Below are 15,506 nucleotides of genomic sequence, written 5' to 3'. Positions count from 1 at the left end.
GCAGCACTATCAACCTGTCCCTTCAAAACCCATTTCGTTTTAACAAAGGCTCTGACTATCTCAATATTCGATTTGGCTCCCAAGAATCTCCCCAAAAGGGTTTGATCCATTCTAGATATGTTCATATCTATGATTTGATTTGGGATTTCCAAAATAAACGAGGCTTGCTCCTAAATAAAGACATTCTTAATTGGAGGAAATGAAGACTTACCGACTGGCTTGATGCCAAACAAACTTGACCATTTTTTGGCAGGAATCAGGACAAAAATAACAGACTTGGGTCCTTAGGTACCCCATCTCCATTGAGCTCTTTCCCTTACTAACCTACCTCTACTGTCGCCTCATGTTGACCTTCTCCCTTGATAGGCTTACACCAGTCCCATTAGCTATTTGAATTCCCCGTTCCTGCTCACACCTCCAACTTTGTCCGCTCCAACTCCCATCGTTAGCTCACCCCCAACGTTAGTAATAAACTCACTTGGACTTGGTTGTTTGATAGCTCTTGACATTAATTTTATTCCTTGCATTTGATAGCTTGATTAATGAATGTTTGGTCATGATAGAAGGCTTGAAGAATAGCAATGACTTTCCTAGAATGAGGAGAGAGTTTGTTCATACACCTCTCACAATATTTCATGGGTTAAAACTCAAGTAGGATGACCACACGACCTAATCTCCCACATAAATACACACGCATACATAAATACATACACATATTTATTTATTTCAATGAGATATAATGCAATGAAAATACCATGAATATAATCATCATAATTAATCAAAATGAAACCATATAATATTTTTCTCAACTTAACGCTAGAGAATTATTAGAAATAATAGTAGGTTGATTATTGATATAAATCTAAGACCATAAGTTTTCCCAAGCAAACCCCTAGTCAAACTTGCCACCAAATTGACATGATTTAAACCCTTTGAATGCATTTATACATAACTTCTATGAATTGATCATTGAAATTAGAAAAGCTACATCTTTTATTGTTATACATCCACCTAAAATATATATGTAATTATTTTCCAAATGGAAACAAGATGTTTATGGAGGGAACCGTTCCTTCTATTGAATTGCGTCTCATTTTTATTGTGCCACTAAAACCTTTTTAATACATTAGACGTCATATTAAATTGTCCCAATTAATATTACAAATGCCATATATATATATATATATATATATATATATATATATATATATATATATATATATAATCCATTCCTTGGGTCTTAAGTCAAAATTTCAATTTATCCAAACAGAAATGAAGTTGATCTAGATTTGTTGAAGTCTAACATAGTAGATATATCACTAAATATAGGCAAGAACCTATAACACAACGATAAATTGCAAACCTATCATCTAAGAGGTCTTAGGTTCAAGATTGAAGATTAACACATAATTATAATTTATCTCAACAAATAATATTATATATATAGACTTTGACCCATTATCTATATATGTATATAAAAAAGATATATCAACAAATATCACATTATAACTTGATATTGACATAATGAATATACAAAATGTCAAAAATCTATATCTAAAGACTCAAATTCAAATTCAAATTCAATTACAACATTCATACCATATTCAAAATATCTACCACCCTCAAATGTTGTCTATGAAACATGAATATACTTATTACAACCACAATTTAATCACAATCACCCCTTGCCTTGACTCCAAATTATACCAAATGAAATTAACCTTAGTTGCATCTCTTGAAATTTATGAAGTTTATAGGACTTCCATTTTCTCATTGGGAAGATATTAAGAGCATATGTATAAACTCATACTTCTTCCTCCAACCTAGTGTCAATTTGCTTATTTCAAGAAAGATAAAATAGGATGATCTAAGACAATAATTATCTTCCTAGTAACATCCTCATGGGATAAAACCTTCCACTTTATAAGCTCCCTAGTAGCACACAATTCTTCAATCACTTCTATGTGCCTTTGAAGATGCACTCTAGCACCAAGATTAATATCTTCTTAGCATCATAAGTGGCGGATAAACTAAAATTATTACACGTTGACCCACTACTTTCTTTAAAAATAAGAGATGTAGATTTGGTTACCATGAGAAACCTATAGCATGCATGTCACCTCATTAATACATCAATTACTCTTGAAAGTCCATAGAAACAAGAATTAAGACTCTCTATTCGCTCCCCTTCCAAGAAGACTATCTAGAAAATTGTATCTTAAAAAGAGACATATCACCCACTTCAAAAAAAAAAATTTAATTTTTAAACATCAAACAATTCTATAATTAAAATTAAACTTCACCAACAAAATTGAACAACTATTTGTCACTTTCCAACAAATATAAAATATAATTTTTTAATAACTATGTTAAATAGTAAATAATTAAATAAAATATAAAATATCACATCTAAATGATATGAATGACATGCCATTATTTAAAATATAAATGACCGTAGAAAAGCGTCCAATGAGATGTTCTTAATTAAAGTCAATCGACCCACCATAGGGAACCATCTATTCATGTCATATTAAGTGGAATAGTTTCTTAATGGAATCCACTTATTCCTTCATATCCAAGCAAAAATGATGACCGAAGACAAACGATACACTTCTTCACAAAGAGGGGCTTTTGTCATTTTCGGATAAAAATAGTCATAGAGCACTTAAACTCTTTAGAATCTTGTGTTGAAAGCTCCTCCATTAAACATGCGTCGGCATAGTATATATTCTGTAGTGTATAAATTTATTTTTAATTGAATATTTACTTGTATATTTATATTTTATAAAATTTAAGTAAAGTTAAAGTATGTTGAGAAATAATAATTTTACGATAATTATGGGTCAGATCTCTCTTTTGTGGATAGCCTTAACCATGTGTGGAATAGCATGAAAACTATTCCTTATCAAGGGAGATGCCAACCGTTTCTCCCTTTTTACGAATAAAAGATAATTATTAGAAATTAATACAATCTAATAAATTCGTAGTTTAATTTATAGATACAATTATATATAAATAAAATATAATAAAAAATTATAATATTATTAAACTATTTAAAATGTATATGTATATTTATAATAAATAAATAATAATATTAAATTTTTTATATTGTATAAAATAATATTAAAATAATAGTGATGTTTATATTAGAATTATATGTAAAATTTAACTATCTCATTAATTCATGTTTGCTAGTGTACTCATTTAACATATATATAAATGGAGCTTCAAAATATGTTATAAAGATTCATCAAAACACAATGGGAGGGAAAGTCACAATGTTGATGATAGACAAAGGATATTAATTGTTTGAAGCAATGCGAAAAAAAGAGTCTCATGAACTATAGTGATTAAAAGGATATGGAGTTAATGGATTTGTTTAAAAGGATTTACAAACTTCAAGCAATTTAAATGGGCAGGGGTCAAGCTAAATTCTATAACCTTTGCCAACATCCTTCTCGTGTTCACCAAAATGGGAGTTTTGGAATTAGGTATACACATCCATGTTAAGTTGCACACATTCGCTTTATCCTTTGAGATGGACATTCTTCCTTCATGTGCGTTGTTATCAATCTGCTTTTGCCTCATCAAGTAGTTTATATTGAGAGCAAAAGATATACAATCATTTGGTCTTTCATTTTCATGTGTTTGTAGCCACCACACTATTTCATTTCATTTGCAATTGATAAGGATACAACATGTTCCTTTTTTATGTACTTTGATGCTATATTCGTATTGTGGCTATAGAAGACACATCTCAACATGAATATAGTTTGTTATTCTAATTGTAGTTGTTTCTATATGTTATGTACATTAATTTTTTTCCATAAATAAATATATTTTAAATATTTTAAACAATGTATGGATATTAAATTATTTATTAATTTATTATTTATCTTAACTTTAATAAATATCTCATTCAATTTTTTAAATATATAATATTATGAAATGTAAATAAATTATTATTTTATTTATTAAAATATATAAAATCTTAATTTATTTTTGTTGCCCGATTATAAAATTCTTTCAATTTTATAAGCCTTGGTTAATTTTTGAAACTTGCCCGATTTTAAGCTTTAAATTGACAATTTTATCTCTGAGTTTTTGTGAGTTTCTAAATCTTCATGTCTCCGGCTCGTTCCCAGCTCTGCACAACACTTGAACATTTTAAAATCCAGCTTCTGAGCTCTAAATTATAGCAGGTTAATGTTGAGACCCAAAATACGTGTTTTCAAGTCTATCATTAACCATTAACCTTTCAAAAGGTTAATGATAACTTTCAAATTGCGCATTTTGGAGTAGGTTAATTAACCTCTCCAAAAATGCATTTTTCTTAACCTCTCAAAAGGTTAATGATAACCCCCAAAAACATGTTTTTCTTAACAATTAACCTCTCAAAAGGTTAATGATAGCCTCCAAAAACATGTTTTTCTTAACCTATTTGAGACAATTATTAACCTATCTGTTTAGTTGACTAAGGCCAAGAATTGGAAGCAAGAAGATCATCATGTTGAACAACAAATGTCATCATGTTGAACAACAAATGGAATTGGATGAGGAAGGTGAATTGTTTGCTAAGAATTGTTGAGGAATAATAGGATGTCCACTGGCAGCAATGCTTTCACAGAACTTCACAGTATTGCTGTTGGAATGAAGAAGGAACCTGTGTGTTGGGAGGAGAAAGTTGCCTCAATGTAGAGTTTAACATCAAGAGTAGCACCTGAGTATGTCAAACCTACCAGCTGGAATGGGTTGAATCATATCCATAGGGGGAGAGGGCAGTTACCAATATAGTGGTAGCTCTGATCCAAAGGCACAATAAACAACATTGGCTCTACTTATCTTTAGTGCTCCTGGTCACTGCTTGTCCCTGCGCCCTGATCATATCAACTCCAGTTGCCATAGCTTGTGGTTTGGCACAAACTGCCAGGATGGGCTTCCTCATCAAGGTGGAGACTTTCTAGAAGCCTTTAGAAGGATAGAAGCAATTGCTTTTGATAAAAATGGAACACTAATTCAAAGAGAAGTCAGAGTGGTAGACATTTATGTGATATGTGAAATGTTGAAGCTTGTAGGATACATGATACATGTTTGACAAAATTCTTGAGCCAGATACCGTGTCTTGGACGGCGCCGATTGTAGGGTATGCACAAAAAAAAGGGTACACTAACAAGGCCCTGTGGGTGTTTGGGAAAATTCTCTAATGAGACGTGTGGTCATGGATTGAACTCAAATTGAAATTCATGTCTAGATGTTGAATGAAATGCCTGCAGGAATATGTGAGGAAAAGAAGTGAGTCTCAAGCAAACTGCTCATCATTTCCTCTCTGCCTATGTATCAGTGAAGTAAATGAAGTCGAATCATTAATATTGTGATGTTGACTGTGTCAATACCATATGTGAATTGTTTGGTAGAATATTTCTATTCTCAGCCCACAGCATGATAATCTCTAGCGATGAACTGCTATTGGTCATAATGGAAAGCACGACATCATGATTCAAACTTCACCTCCAGCTTTGACAGAACATATTATGGTGTTCAACTATTGATTTATCTTTTATTGAATGCCCTTGGATATGCCATCTCATTGGAATTAATGGGCATGGTCATCGAATCAGGTTGGACGCACCAAATCATGGATGAAGCCAGGGGTAGAATTTGCACTACCATATTTGAGTCCTACACTTAATGGGGATGCCTTGCTCAGTGGTGCTATTGGATTCTAAGTGATATTGAAGTGCAATTCGCAAATATTATCAGGATGCCATGATAGAATCCAAAATTTTGTTCAATATAAAACTAGGGGCACAGATACTTGGTGTTGCCGCAACTGACAAACTTGTTGCTCAAGGTCTCATGTAGATTAGCTCTCTTGGAGGAAATGACTACATCAATAATTACTTCCTCACACTGATAACAAATGGGGCATCAAGTGAAAGTAGGTTTTCAAATTTTATTCAAATTGAAGGAAAACCGTGTTGATCACCTTATCAATAATAAACTAAATCTGTGATAGCAAAGCCGCCAAAACATTGAATTTAAGCAAAGATCTCTAAATTTCATGGTCACTAGCTAGTGTTAAGACTCTAGATGATTCGTTGAAGGGAAAGCTTGAATGGGTAAGGAGTAATCATCCTATCTATGATTATTGCATTGATGGCAAGATAATCAACATTACTACTTCTGATGTTACTCTCACAATGGAATGCTCCCTCTCTAATATTAAGGACTACAACTATACCATGGTTCATAAATATCAAGTCAAAGATTCGAGCTTCTGAAGACATCTTCCAAGCCATACATTTCAAATAGTGGTCATTGTCATTTAAGGTTAATTTTGTTGAGGTTAATTAACCTCACCGAAATCACGTATTTTGGAGGTGGTTATTAACCACGAAGAAGTAGTTATTAACCTCTATGTCTATATAAGGACACCTTTTGGCTTTGTAAAGGGACTTTTTGGGTTTTAAAAATAAGGGAACACTATGCTGAAATTTTGATTGAGGGATAAATTTTGGAAAGTATGTACACTTTTTATCTCTGAAATTGAAAAATCTCTGTTGCTTTCTTGGTGCAAGGAAATGAAATGAGATGTGCTTTGGGTTTCTTATTTTAAAATCAAAATTGTTATATGCAGTAGTAGACATTCTCATGGTGCTATGCGAGTGTTTATGAATGATAATGAATGTACTTGGTAATACTGGTTACCATCAAGCGTAGTTCTTGATCACCGTTGTTATCAATCTTGTTACTGAAGAAGGTTGTGAGAGCGTGTCGTGCATTCGTCCTGAATGACTTTCTCCTGAACTTTGAAGTCTTAGATTCTTTATTCGAAAAACCCTTTAAAAATTATATCATACGAGGGAGTTGCCCCTCAAAACCCAGAGGAAGGCCGCATACCAAGGGCCTATCCAACTGTTGTGAACAGTTTGCCACACACTCCGTTGGGCAAATTCTACTGTGACAAATCTGTTTACCAACAATTTTATTTTATGAAATTGTAATTTCTTAACTTTAAAAAGATAGTAAGTTTCATAAAAAAGAGGATGATTCATTTAGCCTTCATAATGCCTTTAAAAACACTAAATTGGTCATCTTCTTTCCAACTTGTATTCTTAACTTCTTGATATCTATGCACACTCATGGAGACATGTTTCGAATCGATGTTCCAACTTGTATTCTTAACTTCTCGATATCTATGCACTCATGGAGAGATGTTTTGAATTGATGTAAGGAACAACATAAATTAAAGAAAAACAACCAATAGAAAGCCAAGAAAATACAGATGAGTATACTATCGATACAACTCAACACTAACCATATGCAAATACACTTAACATCATCAATGTTTCAAGCCTTAAAATTGCAAAAGATAATAAATCTATAACTTTGAGAAGTCTTAGAAATACAATAAATAAAAACTATACGTGACAACACTAAATTACTACCATATATTGAATTTGAATAGACTTTGAAGTTACCTTGAAATTTTTTGTTGTTATAGAATTTGAAACTTAATATAGTATAGGAAATAATTAATCTTCTTGTTGTTTCGAGAAACTCCTTCAATTGACAATAACAATAAACAATGTGGAGCAAGGGTTAGAATAAAACTTTAATATAAGCATTACAAACATATTTGCTTCTTATAAAGGCCATCCATAAGATAACATATTTCCATGATCCATTTGTTCCTAGAATTGCCTTCTACAAGAATTATGCATAGATCTATTTTGTGCCTATGTTTTGAATCATTCAATAATTTATCATCAAGTCAAGAAATAAGAAAAATAAATTTAAATTATAATTTTTGAAAATATTAAATAAACATCAAACAAATTATTACAATAAAACACATATTATAAAATGTCATGATCCAACATATTAGCAAATAATCTAAAATTAATATATATTTATATAATATAAATATAAACTTAAAAAACATTATGTCCTTTTTATAAGTATATATGAAATCTACTACAAAGGATTGGATGTGAGGTCTATTAATTACAAGAGTAAGATATATTCTAATATACATGATTCTATCATTTTAACACAAAGATTACAAGACTACCAATCTATAGACTATTTAATATTAAAAGTCAAAATAATATCACTCCCACAAACAAATGTTGCACTTTGACTCCACTAGCACTGGCCACTATTGTCTATGCAGCACTCAAACCAACTCATTTACTATATTATTAAATTCATTGTATTTTAATTTTTTATTAATAAATTTTATTTCTAAATTAATGAACAGTTTCGGTGCTGCGTAGACGTTGGCGCACCGGCCTTCCCCATTTTATTGACTTTTTGAGACAATCTCCATTATTACAACACAAATGGTTCGGCGAGTCCCACTAAATCGTATTCCCACTGCAAAATCAATTTGTTCTTTAAAAGGCTATAAAATGTGAATCTTCACGTATGGAAATCTTCTATAGCTCTGCTTATTTCACAAATTTTTTCTTCCGAAAGGCCAATGGCCAGAGCAGAGCATCAGCTGTACATTGCGGAGACTGGAACGCGCGACCTCCGTTTGGAGCATAATGTAAACGAGGAGGCAGGTTTTGGAAGGTCGATCATATGCGGAGATATTGTCAGCGGCATCAGAAGACGAATTTCGCGTAATAGCACTAGAGTCTGCGGACAGCCGCAGCAATCTGATAATAATGAAGATGATTTTGCTTCAAATGAGAGAGATTTCGGCTATTTAAAGGCTCATTGTCTGTCTTCTTATTACAGCGTTTTCGTCGCCCGCTTAGCGATTATGGTACGTGCTTTCTACTGGTTACTCTGCAATTTTTCCGTTGTTCTTTCGACGCGGTACAGTTCTGCTTTGAAGTGCTTAATTCTAGATCTTTACGCTCTCTTTCGTGCAATATTTGTCACAATATTAGGAGTCGTAATTTTCCTTGCTACTCCGTTATTCAGAAAAAAATTGACATTCTTTCAGCACTAAGTTCTAACTTCTCCATCGCTCTCTTCAGTTTATCTGTATTTTTTATTTTGTTCGTTGGAGGCGGCAAAGTTCATCTCTGATGCGCTTAATTCTAGTTCTTAGGCACTCTTTCGTGCAAATTATTGTACAATTTCAGTGTAGTAGGAGTCGCAATTTCCCCAATTTTAGTTTTTTAGGCCCCTTTTCGTACAAATTATTGTGCAATTTCAGATTTAGGAGAGCAATCTCGCTTACGAGACTGTTATTCAAAGAATTTTTGACAGTCCTCCAATTCCGTAGTTCTCCACAGCTGAATTCAGTTTATCTGTAATATTTATTTTGATCTCTGGACGCGGTTAAGTTCATTCGCTTAAATTTACTTCTTTAAGCCGTTTTTCCGGTGCAAATTATAGTAAATTCGATAGCAGGAGTCGCAATTTTCCCTGGGAGTCTGTTATTCGGAGGAAATTTGACAATCTTTGAGTCGTGTAGTTCTCCAGCGCTCCCTTCAGTTTATCTGTAATTCTACACATCTTATCTGTAATTTTACTTTTCCGTTTTGACGCCGTCAATTCAGCTCTGATGTGTTTTAGTTCTTGTTCTTTAGGCCCTGTTTCTGCAAACTATTTTGTAACTTCAGCATTACGAGTCACAATTTCGCTTACGATTCTGTTGTCCAGAGAAATTTTGACAATTTTCCAATCTCGTACTTCTTCATCGTCTCTGTTGAATTTATTTTATTTTTAAGGCTTCGGATTCTGTCTATGACCGGGCATTGGGACGAATCAGAACTTTTAAATTTTATTGAGGCCGATGGCTAACAAAAGTTGTTGGCTAATCTCCATATAAAATGCATCAAAGATAAAAAATGTATCAAAGATAAAAGAAAGTCAAACATGATTTTTTTCAAAAATTTGTTGTTTTCTATGACAAATATGCATTATGAAGATCAAATGTTGAAATTTTTTAAAAAAAATATTGTACTTGTGTTGGCAATCTCCAGACAAAATGCACCAAAGACAAAAAAGAAGAAGAAGTTAAACATGATTTTTTTTCAAATTCACCAAAACAAGCGAAATTTTTTCAAAATTTTTGTTGTTTTCAATGACAAAATATACAAATTATGAAGATCAAATGTTGAAATTTTCAAAAAATTTCATTGTTTTAGTGTTTTTTGAAATTTATTCAATGGTGCAATTTGTAGGGAGAATAGCCACATCCCTAACAAAATGCTACGGTTTGTATGTGAAGCCTTTCATTTGCTATAACTCGTCTATGTAAGAACACTTTGACCAATTGTTGACTTCAATTCCACATTATTCTCATAGGAAGATTTTTTTTTTTTTTTTTTTCAATGGATATTAAGGTCTTGATTGATTACTTGTTAATAGCTATGTGTAGAAACTCAAATAATACTAAATAAATAAATTTCTTTCTTAAATTTCTTTTTACTGCTATAGGTTAGAACTATAGGTTAATATTTTAACTAATTAAATAAGTTATTTTTTTACATTTCTTAATAGCTTTTTTCTTAAGTAAAAGTAGAGTAGGACATTTTTAAAGAAAACATATTTTAATAATTAATTTTGTGAAATTTGATTGGTTAAAACATCTTACCCCATAAAAAATACCTTTTTTTTTTTCATTTTATATAATAAATCATACTTTTTATTATGTTTACAATTTTACACTTATTTGTTGTTCTATTTCATTATTCATTTTTAAACATTGATATAATAGTATATTTTATCAAAGATTTAGTATTTCTTTATATTCATAGTTTAATTTGTATTCTAAATGATTTTATAGATTAATAAGTTTTAATAATATTTTATTTTTTAAAATAAGTAACAAAATCAACGAATGCTTACATAAGAATTTTACATAAAATATTTCATTGTTATACAATAAATATATCTATTTTAAAAACAACCTCAATTTTTTTTATATATATATATATATATATAATTACCAAAAATAATAAAATTATTGTGATTATATATATAATGTTTAATTATAAATTTAAATATTTTTAATTTATTCATTAAAAATATCTATTAAGCAAAATTATCTAGCTCAACCTTTCTTGTGCATAATTATTCCAAATGATCACTTCAATAACTCATCTCATACGACCACCTTCATTGTATAAATAATTATCCACAATCTATCTTATAAATGCATTTCATCCTTTTTCATCTTTTTAATACAAAGTTATTTTAATAATTATGATAGAATCTCACTTGCAATGTAGCATCTAAGTTTTTAATTTGATAATTATGATAGAATCTCACTTGCAATGTAGCATCTAAGTTTTTAATTTGATTTTTTTATAGTTTAGTTTAAGACAAATAAACTTATATTGAATCCAACATCATTATAACTTGAATGAATTAATTGATATAGTATTTTCTTGCGAGGTTCTTTCAACATTGTTTTAAATTGTATTACAACATGAACATATTGATCTTATGCTTCTTTTAATCACAAGTTCTTATTTAGAAAAATGAATCTAAATGATATTTCCATTCTAATAAAATACAATATTATATAAAAGAAATTTCTACATATGTACAAATTTTATCTTATTAGTACCAATTTAATGCTTTTATACTTTTGCAACCTCTAAGATTTACAATTTAGAACAATTTCTTTTTTTATTTTTCAAATTTATTTTCTCAAATAAAAAATAAAAATAAAAATCATAAATATATTTTCAAAATTTTTTTGTTAATAAAAAGTCTCAAAATTATTATTTTTTCTTGGAAGAATTTTTGATCTTTGATAAGAAATGCAAGCTAATTTTTAAAGTCAAATTTTTATTTATTTATTTATATATGTTAGTTTATATACATTAAATAAAATTGTAAACTCAATAATATAAATATCTTATATAGGCAAGATCCTACATGTAACTTTTAAATTTCATATAAAAGTCTTATGTTGAAGTCTATTAATTTCAACTAATAATAATTAATCTAATTTTGACTTATTTCCTATCTAAAAATAATCTACACACACGTGTGTGTATGTATATACATACATACACACACACACACACATATACATATGTACATACATATACACACATATTTATAAATATAATTTTTAGATAAGAGATGAGTCAAAATCTAGATTAATTATTATTATTATTAACAATTTAATCCTTTTATATTTTGATGAATAATAATAATAAATCTAGATTTCCACCCATTCCCTATCTATAAATTATATATGCGTATATATACATATATACATGTGTGTATATATAAATTTACACATATATAATCTTATATATTTATATTAAATTAGTGTAATTTAAAAATAAAAATAAAAATAAAATGTAATTTCCACTATGAAAAATGAATGAAAGGAAAACATAGGTATATAACATTATATTCATATGATTTTTTTTCCATTGAACATCATATTGACATATATTTATAAAAATTTCCTTAATATGAATAAAATGACTTACTTCAATAAAATGATTATCTCCTCCTAGGAAGATACCTTTTGCATTCATTCAATTATATCCACTCAAATTATATAAATTATCAATATTGTTAGTTTTCAAAGTCAACATGTTTTTATTAAACATAAATTCATGTCACTTTTTTAATCCCCTCTTTGATGTCACTTCATTCCCTCGTAAGTTAGACTTAACCTTTTTCACTCAATATAATATAATACGACTATTATCACTTTATACAATTTTTAAATCAATCTTAATGAGCTTATATCATTATAATTGTATATTAGTCAAAATTATATATTACTAAATTCATAAAATAATATAGTTTATTAAAATAAAATAATAATCAACATACAAAGTAAATAAAATGAAATACAATTTTTTTATTATAGTCTAATATCAAATTTTTATATTTAAATATCATAATTTTATTTGTCCAATTATTTATAAAGATATATCAATAATAGTAACAATTAAATTATAAATACAGATATATAAAATTATAAAACATCTTTAATTACCAATAGAAACAAATTAAATGTCCCATTTTAATAAATATGTAAAATAAAACAATTTTTTTTAATAAGAAACACTCATTCTTCTTTTACTTTTACTTTTAATTTAGTTATGATTAACAAAAGAATTTAAATATTACATGTGGTGTGCATTCAATTATTACAGGCCAATTTTTTTTTATAACAATTTAAAAAAATGGTCATATAAGCAACAATATGGGACATGCTAATCTCAAGACAAAATGCACTGAAGACAAAACAAAGTCAAACTTTTTTTTTTCCAAATTTTTTTTTGTTGTTTTTGACTATAAACTATGAGATCATGAAGATCAAATGTTGAAATTTTCAAAAAAATCCATCATGGTGTTTTCAATTTTTTGAAAATTGGTCAAGTCTACAGTTTGTAGAGACTAGCCTCAACGATATTTGGCTACAATAAATAATAATTAACAAGAGCTCTTGAGAGCTTGAGCTAGTGGTGAAAGATATTATAATTTGTAATAATAAAAGTTAGAATAAAGAAAAAGGAAAAATGTCAATAACAACATTAATTATTTTGATTTTTGAATAATTTAATTCATGAGAAATTGATGGAATGAAAATATTATCATAATAATAAATTTTGTCTTTCATTTTTTAATAGATATTTTTTTCACTTTAAATATTAAATATTAAAATTAAAAATAAACATTTGATATATATAGTTTAATTTAATCTTCTCATATCATTTTAATTACAAAGAAATAAAAAATTATATATATAGTCTCACAAGTTACCGTTGCCTTGTAGGCTTTTGCCTATATATATATATATATATATATATATAATTCTAAATTATTTGCACATATATGAACAATTGATTAAAATTAACTTTAAAAATAAAATAAAATTTTAAATTACATCAATTTAGCAAAGATAACTCATAATCTACACTATATTTACAAATTATTTTATATTTTATGACTAATGTATTAAATAGTCTAAATATATCTAAAAATGTATGTAAACATAAATATATTTTAATAATATGAAATCAACTAGCGAAAAAAACTCTATAAACAACTATTTATACTATTTTTAACTTAATTGTCTGTATAAATTTTTCACACTCAAATGAAAAATGCATATAAAAAGCATACCAAATAGCTTTTGGTAATTAAACCAAACATTAGATTAAACCAGCTCTAATAAAATATCTTTCATCCGGAACGGAAGCATGCATTAAATATATTTAAATATATGTCAAAAGGAAGTTGCAAAGCCTGATAGTGTGATATGATATGATATGATATGATAGATTTTAATGACGTCCACGAGACTAAAGTAGTCTATGGGACCCATGCAATCGCCCTCCGAGCCAAACTAGTCAGTTGCAAAGTTTTGGTTAACTTGTCTCTTCTTCTCTGAATTTTGATAATCAAATCCGCTGTTCTCTTCACTTGATCTTCCTCAAATAAATAGTTGAAGTCCTTGTTCTGCAGAATTTTTGTATAATCAGATCTGATGTCGTTGTAAGCCAAGCATTCCATGACAAAGTGTTGCTCTGTCTCCACTGTTCCCATATTGCAGAATAAACATGTTCTGTCTGCCCACTCTTCCTTTGGAACTTGCCATCTACCAGTTTCACATCGCAGCTGATGTGAACTAGTTCTAATTTGTGCCATCAACATTTTTGCTTTCCAGTTAATAAGTGCCCTTATATAGGCCTTTTCATCATGACTAGAAGTGGGATTAAATTCTTTAATGTAATAAGATTTTTTCCTCCCTATGTGTCTTGTCCACAGAATATTGCGAAATTTTTCATTGACAAACTTTTTTATTTCTTTAATGTTATCCGAGCAAGCTTGGATGTTGATATCCCATTTTTGCATCCATTTGTCATTTTGTTTCATCCATGTGCTTTTCCGCCTCACAAGTTTTTCCTCTATTACCAACTTGATGTACACATATATTTCTGAAGTGACGAGTGTACTAATTAGTTGCTCGGCCATTAATTTAACTTTTTAAAAATTATATTAATATTTAAGCTATTTTAACACTTTCCCTAGCTATATTAATATTATATTAATAGTGGCGATGAAGACCGGATTGAAGACACTGTAATTCTTACGCTTCAAGATACTAAAACTAGTCAAACCTATATTCTTTAATCCACGGTTGGATGTTGGCTATATAAGCTGTTTTGCAGAGAAAGCTTGTCCAACAAAACACAACAGGAAATGGAGGAGGTGAGGTTAATTGGGTTCTGGGCAAGTGGATTCAGCAAGAGAGTAGAACTGAGAGCCAAAGGCATTCAATTTGATTACGTTGAAGAAGACATTTTTAATAAGAGCGAGCTTTTATTGAGCAGCAATCCGGTGTACAAGAAAGTACCTGTTCTTGTCCACAATGGCAAATCCATCTACGAATCTCCTTTGATAATCAAATACATAGATGAGACGTGGCACTTGGAGCATTTATTTCTTTCCTATCTCTTTCCTCTGCATTGTCAGAGACATTTAATTCATGTTTGATGATTTTTTCTTTTTAATTTAAATAAAATATATCCAAAATCGTTAGGAAATTCATATCA

General features: G+C 29.3%; 1 protein-coding gene and 1 pseudogene across 2 annotated transcripts in view; one reads left to right on the top strand and one right to left on the bottom strand.

Annotated features, from left to right (window-relative positions):
- Positions 1-15,506, top strand: part of HK1 (histidine kinase 1) — a 278,995-nt gene that overhangs the window by 22,643 nt on the left and 240,846 nt on the right. The window contains exon 1 of one of the 2 annotated variants that reach the window (XM_089809076.1): positions 8,354-8,776. The exons of the other annotated variant lie outside the window; for it this stretch is intronic. Coding sequence (XP_089665202.1) covers positions 8,486-8,776 — 291 coding nt within the window. The 5' untranslated portion in view covers positions 8,354-8,485. Of the gene's footprint in view, positions 1-8,353; positions 8,777-15,506 lie in introns of those variants that run through there. 2 annotated transcript variants of the gene reach the window in all.
- Positions 2,832-2,944, bottom strand: LOC149529035 (U6atac minor spliceosomal RNA; annotated as a pseudogene).

This window comes from Cupressus sempervirens, chromosome 11 (genome assembly GCF_028749045.1).
Source record: "Cupressus sempervirens isolate cs-2001-9-10 chromosome 11, ASM2874904v1, whole genome shotgun sequence".
NCBI lineage: Eukaryota > Viridiplantae > Streptophyta > Pinopsida > Cupressales > Cupressaceae > Cupressus > Cupressus sempervirens.
This window is presented reverse-complemented; position numbering and strand designations above follow the sequence as displayed.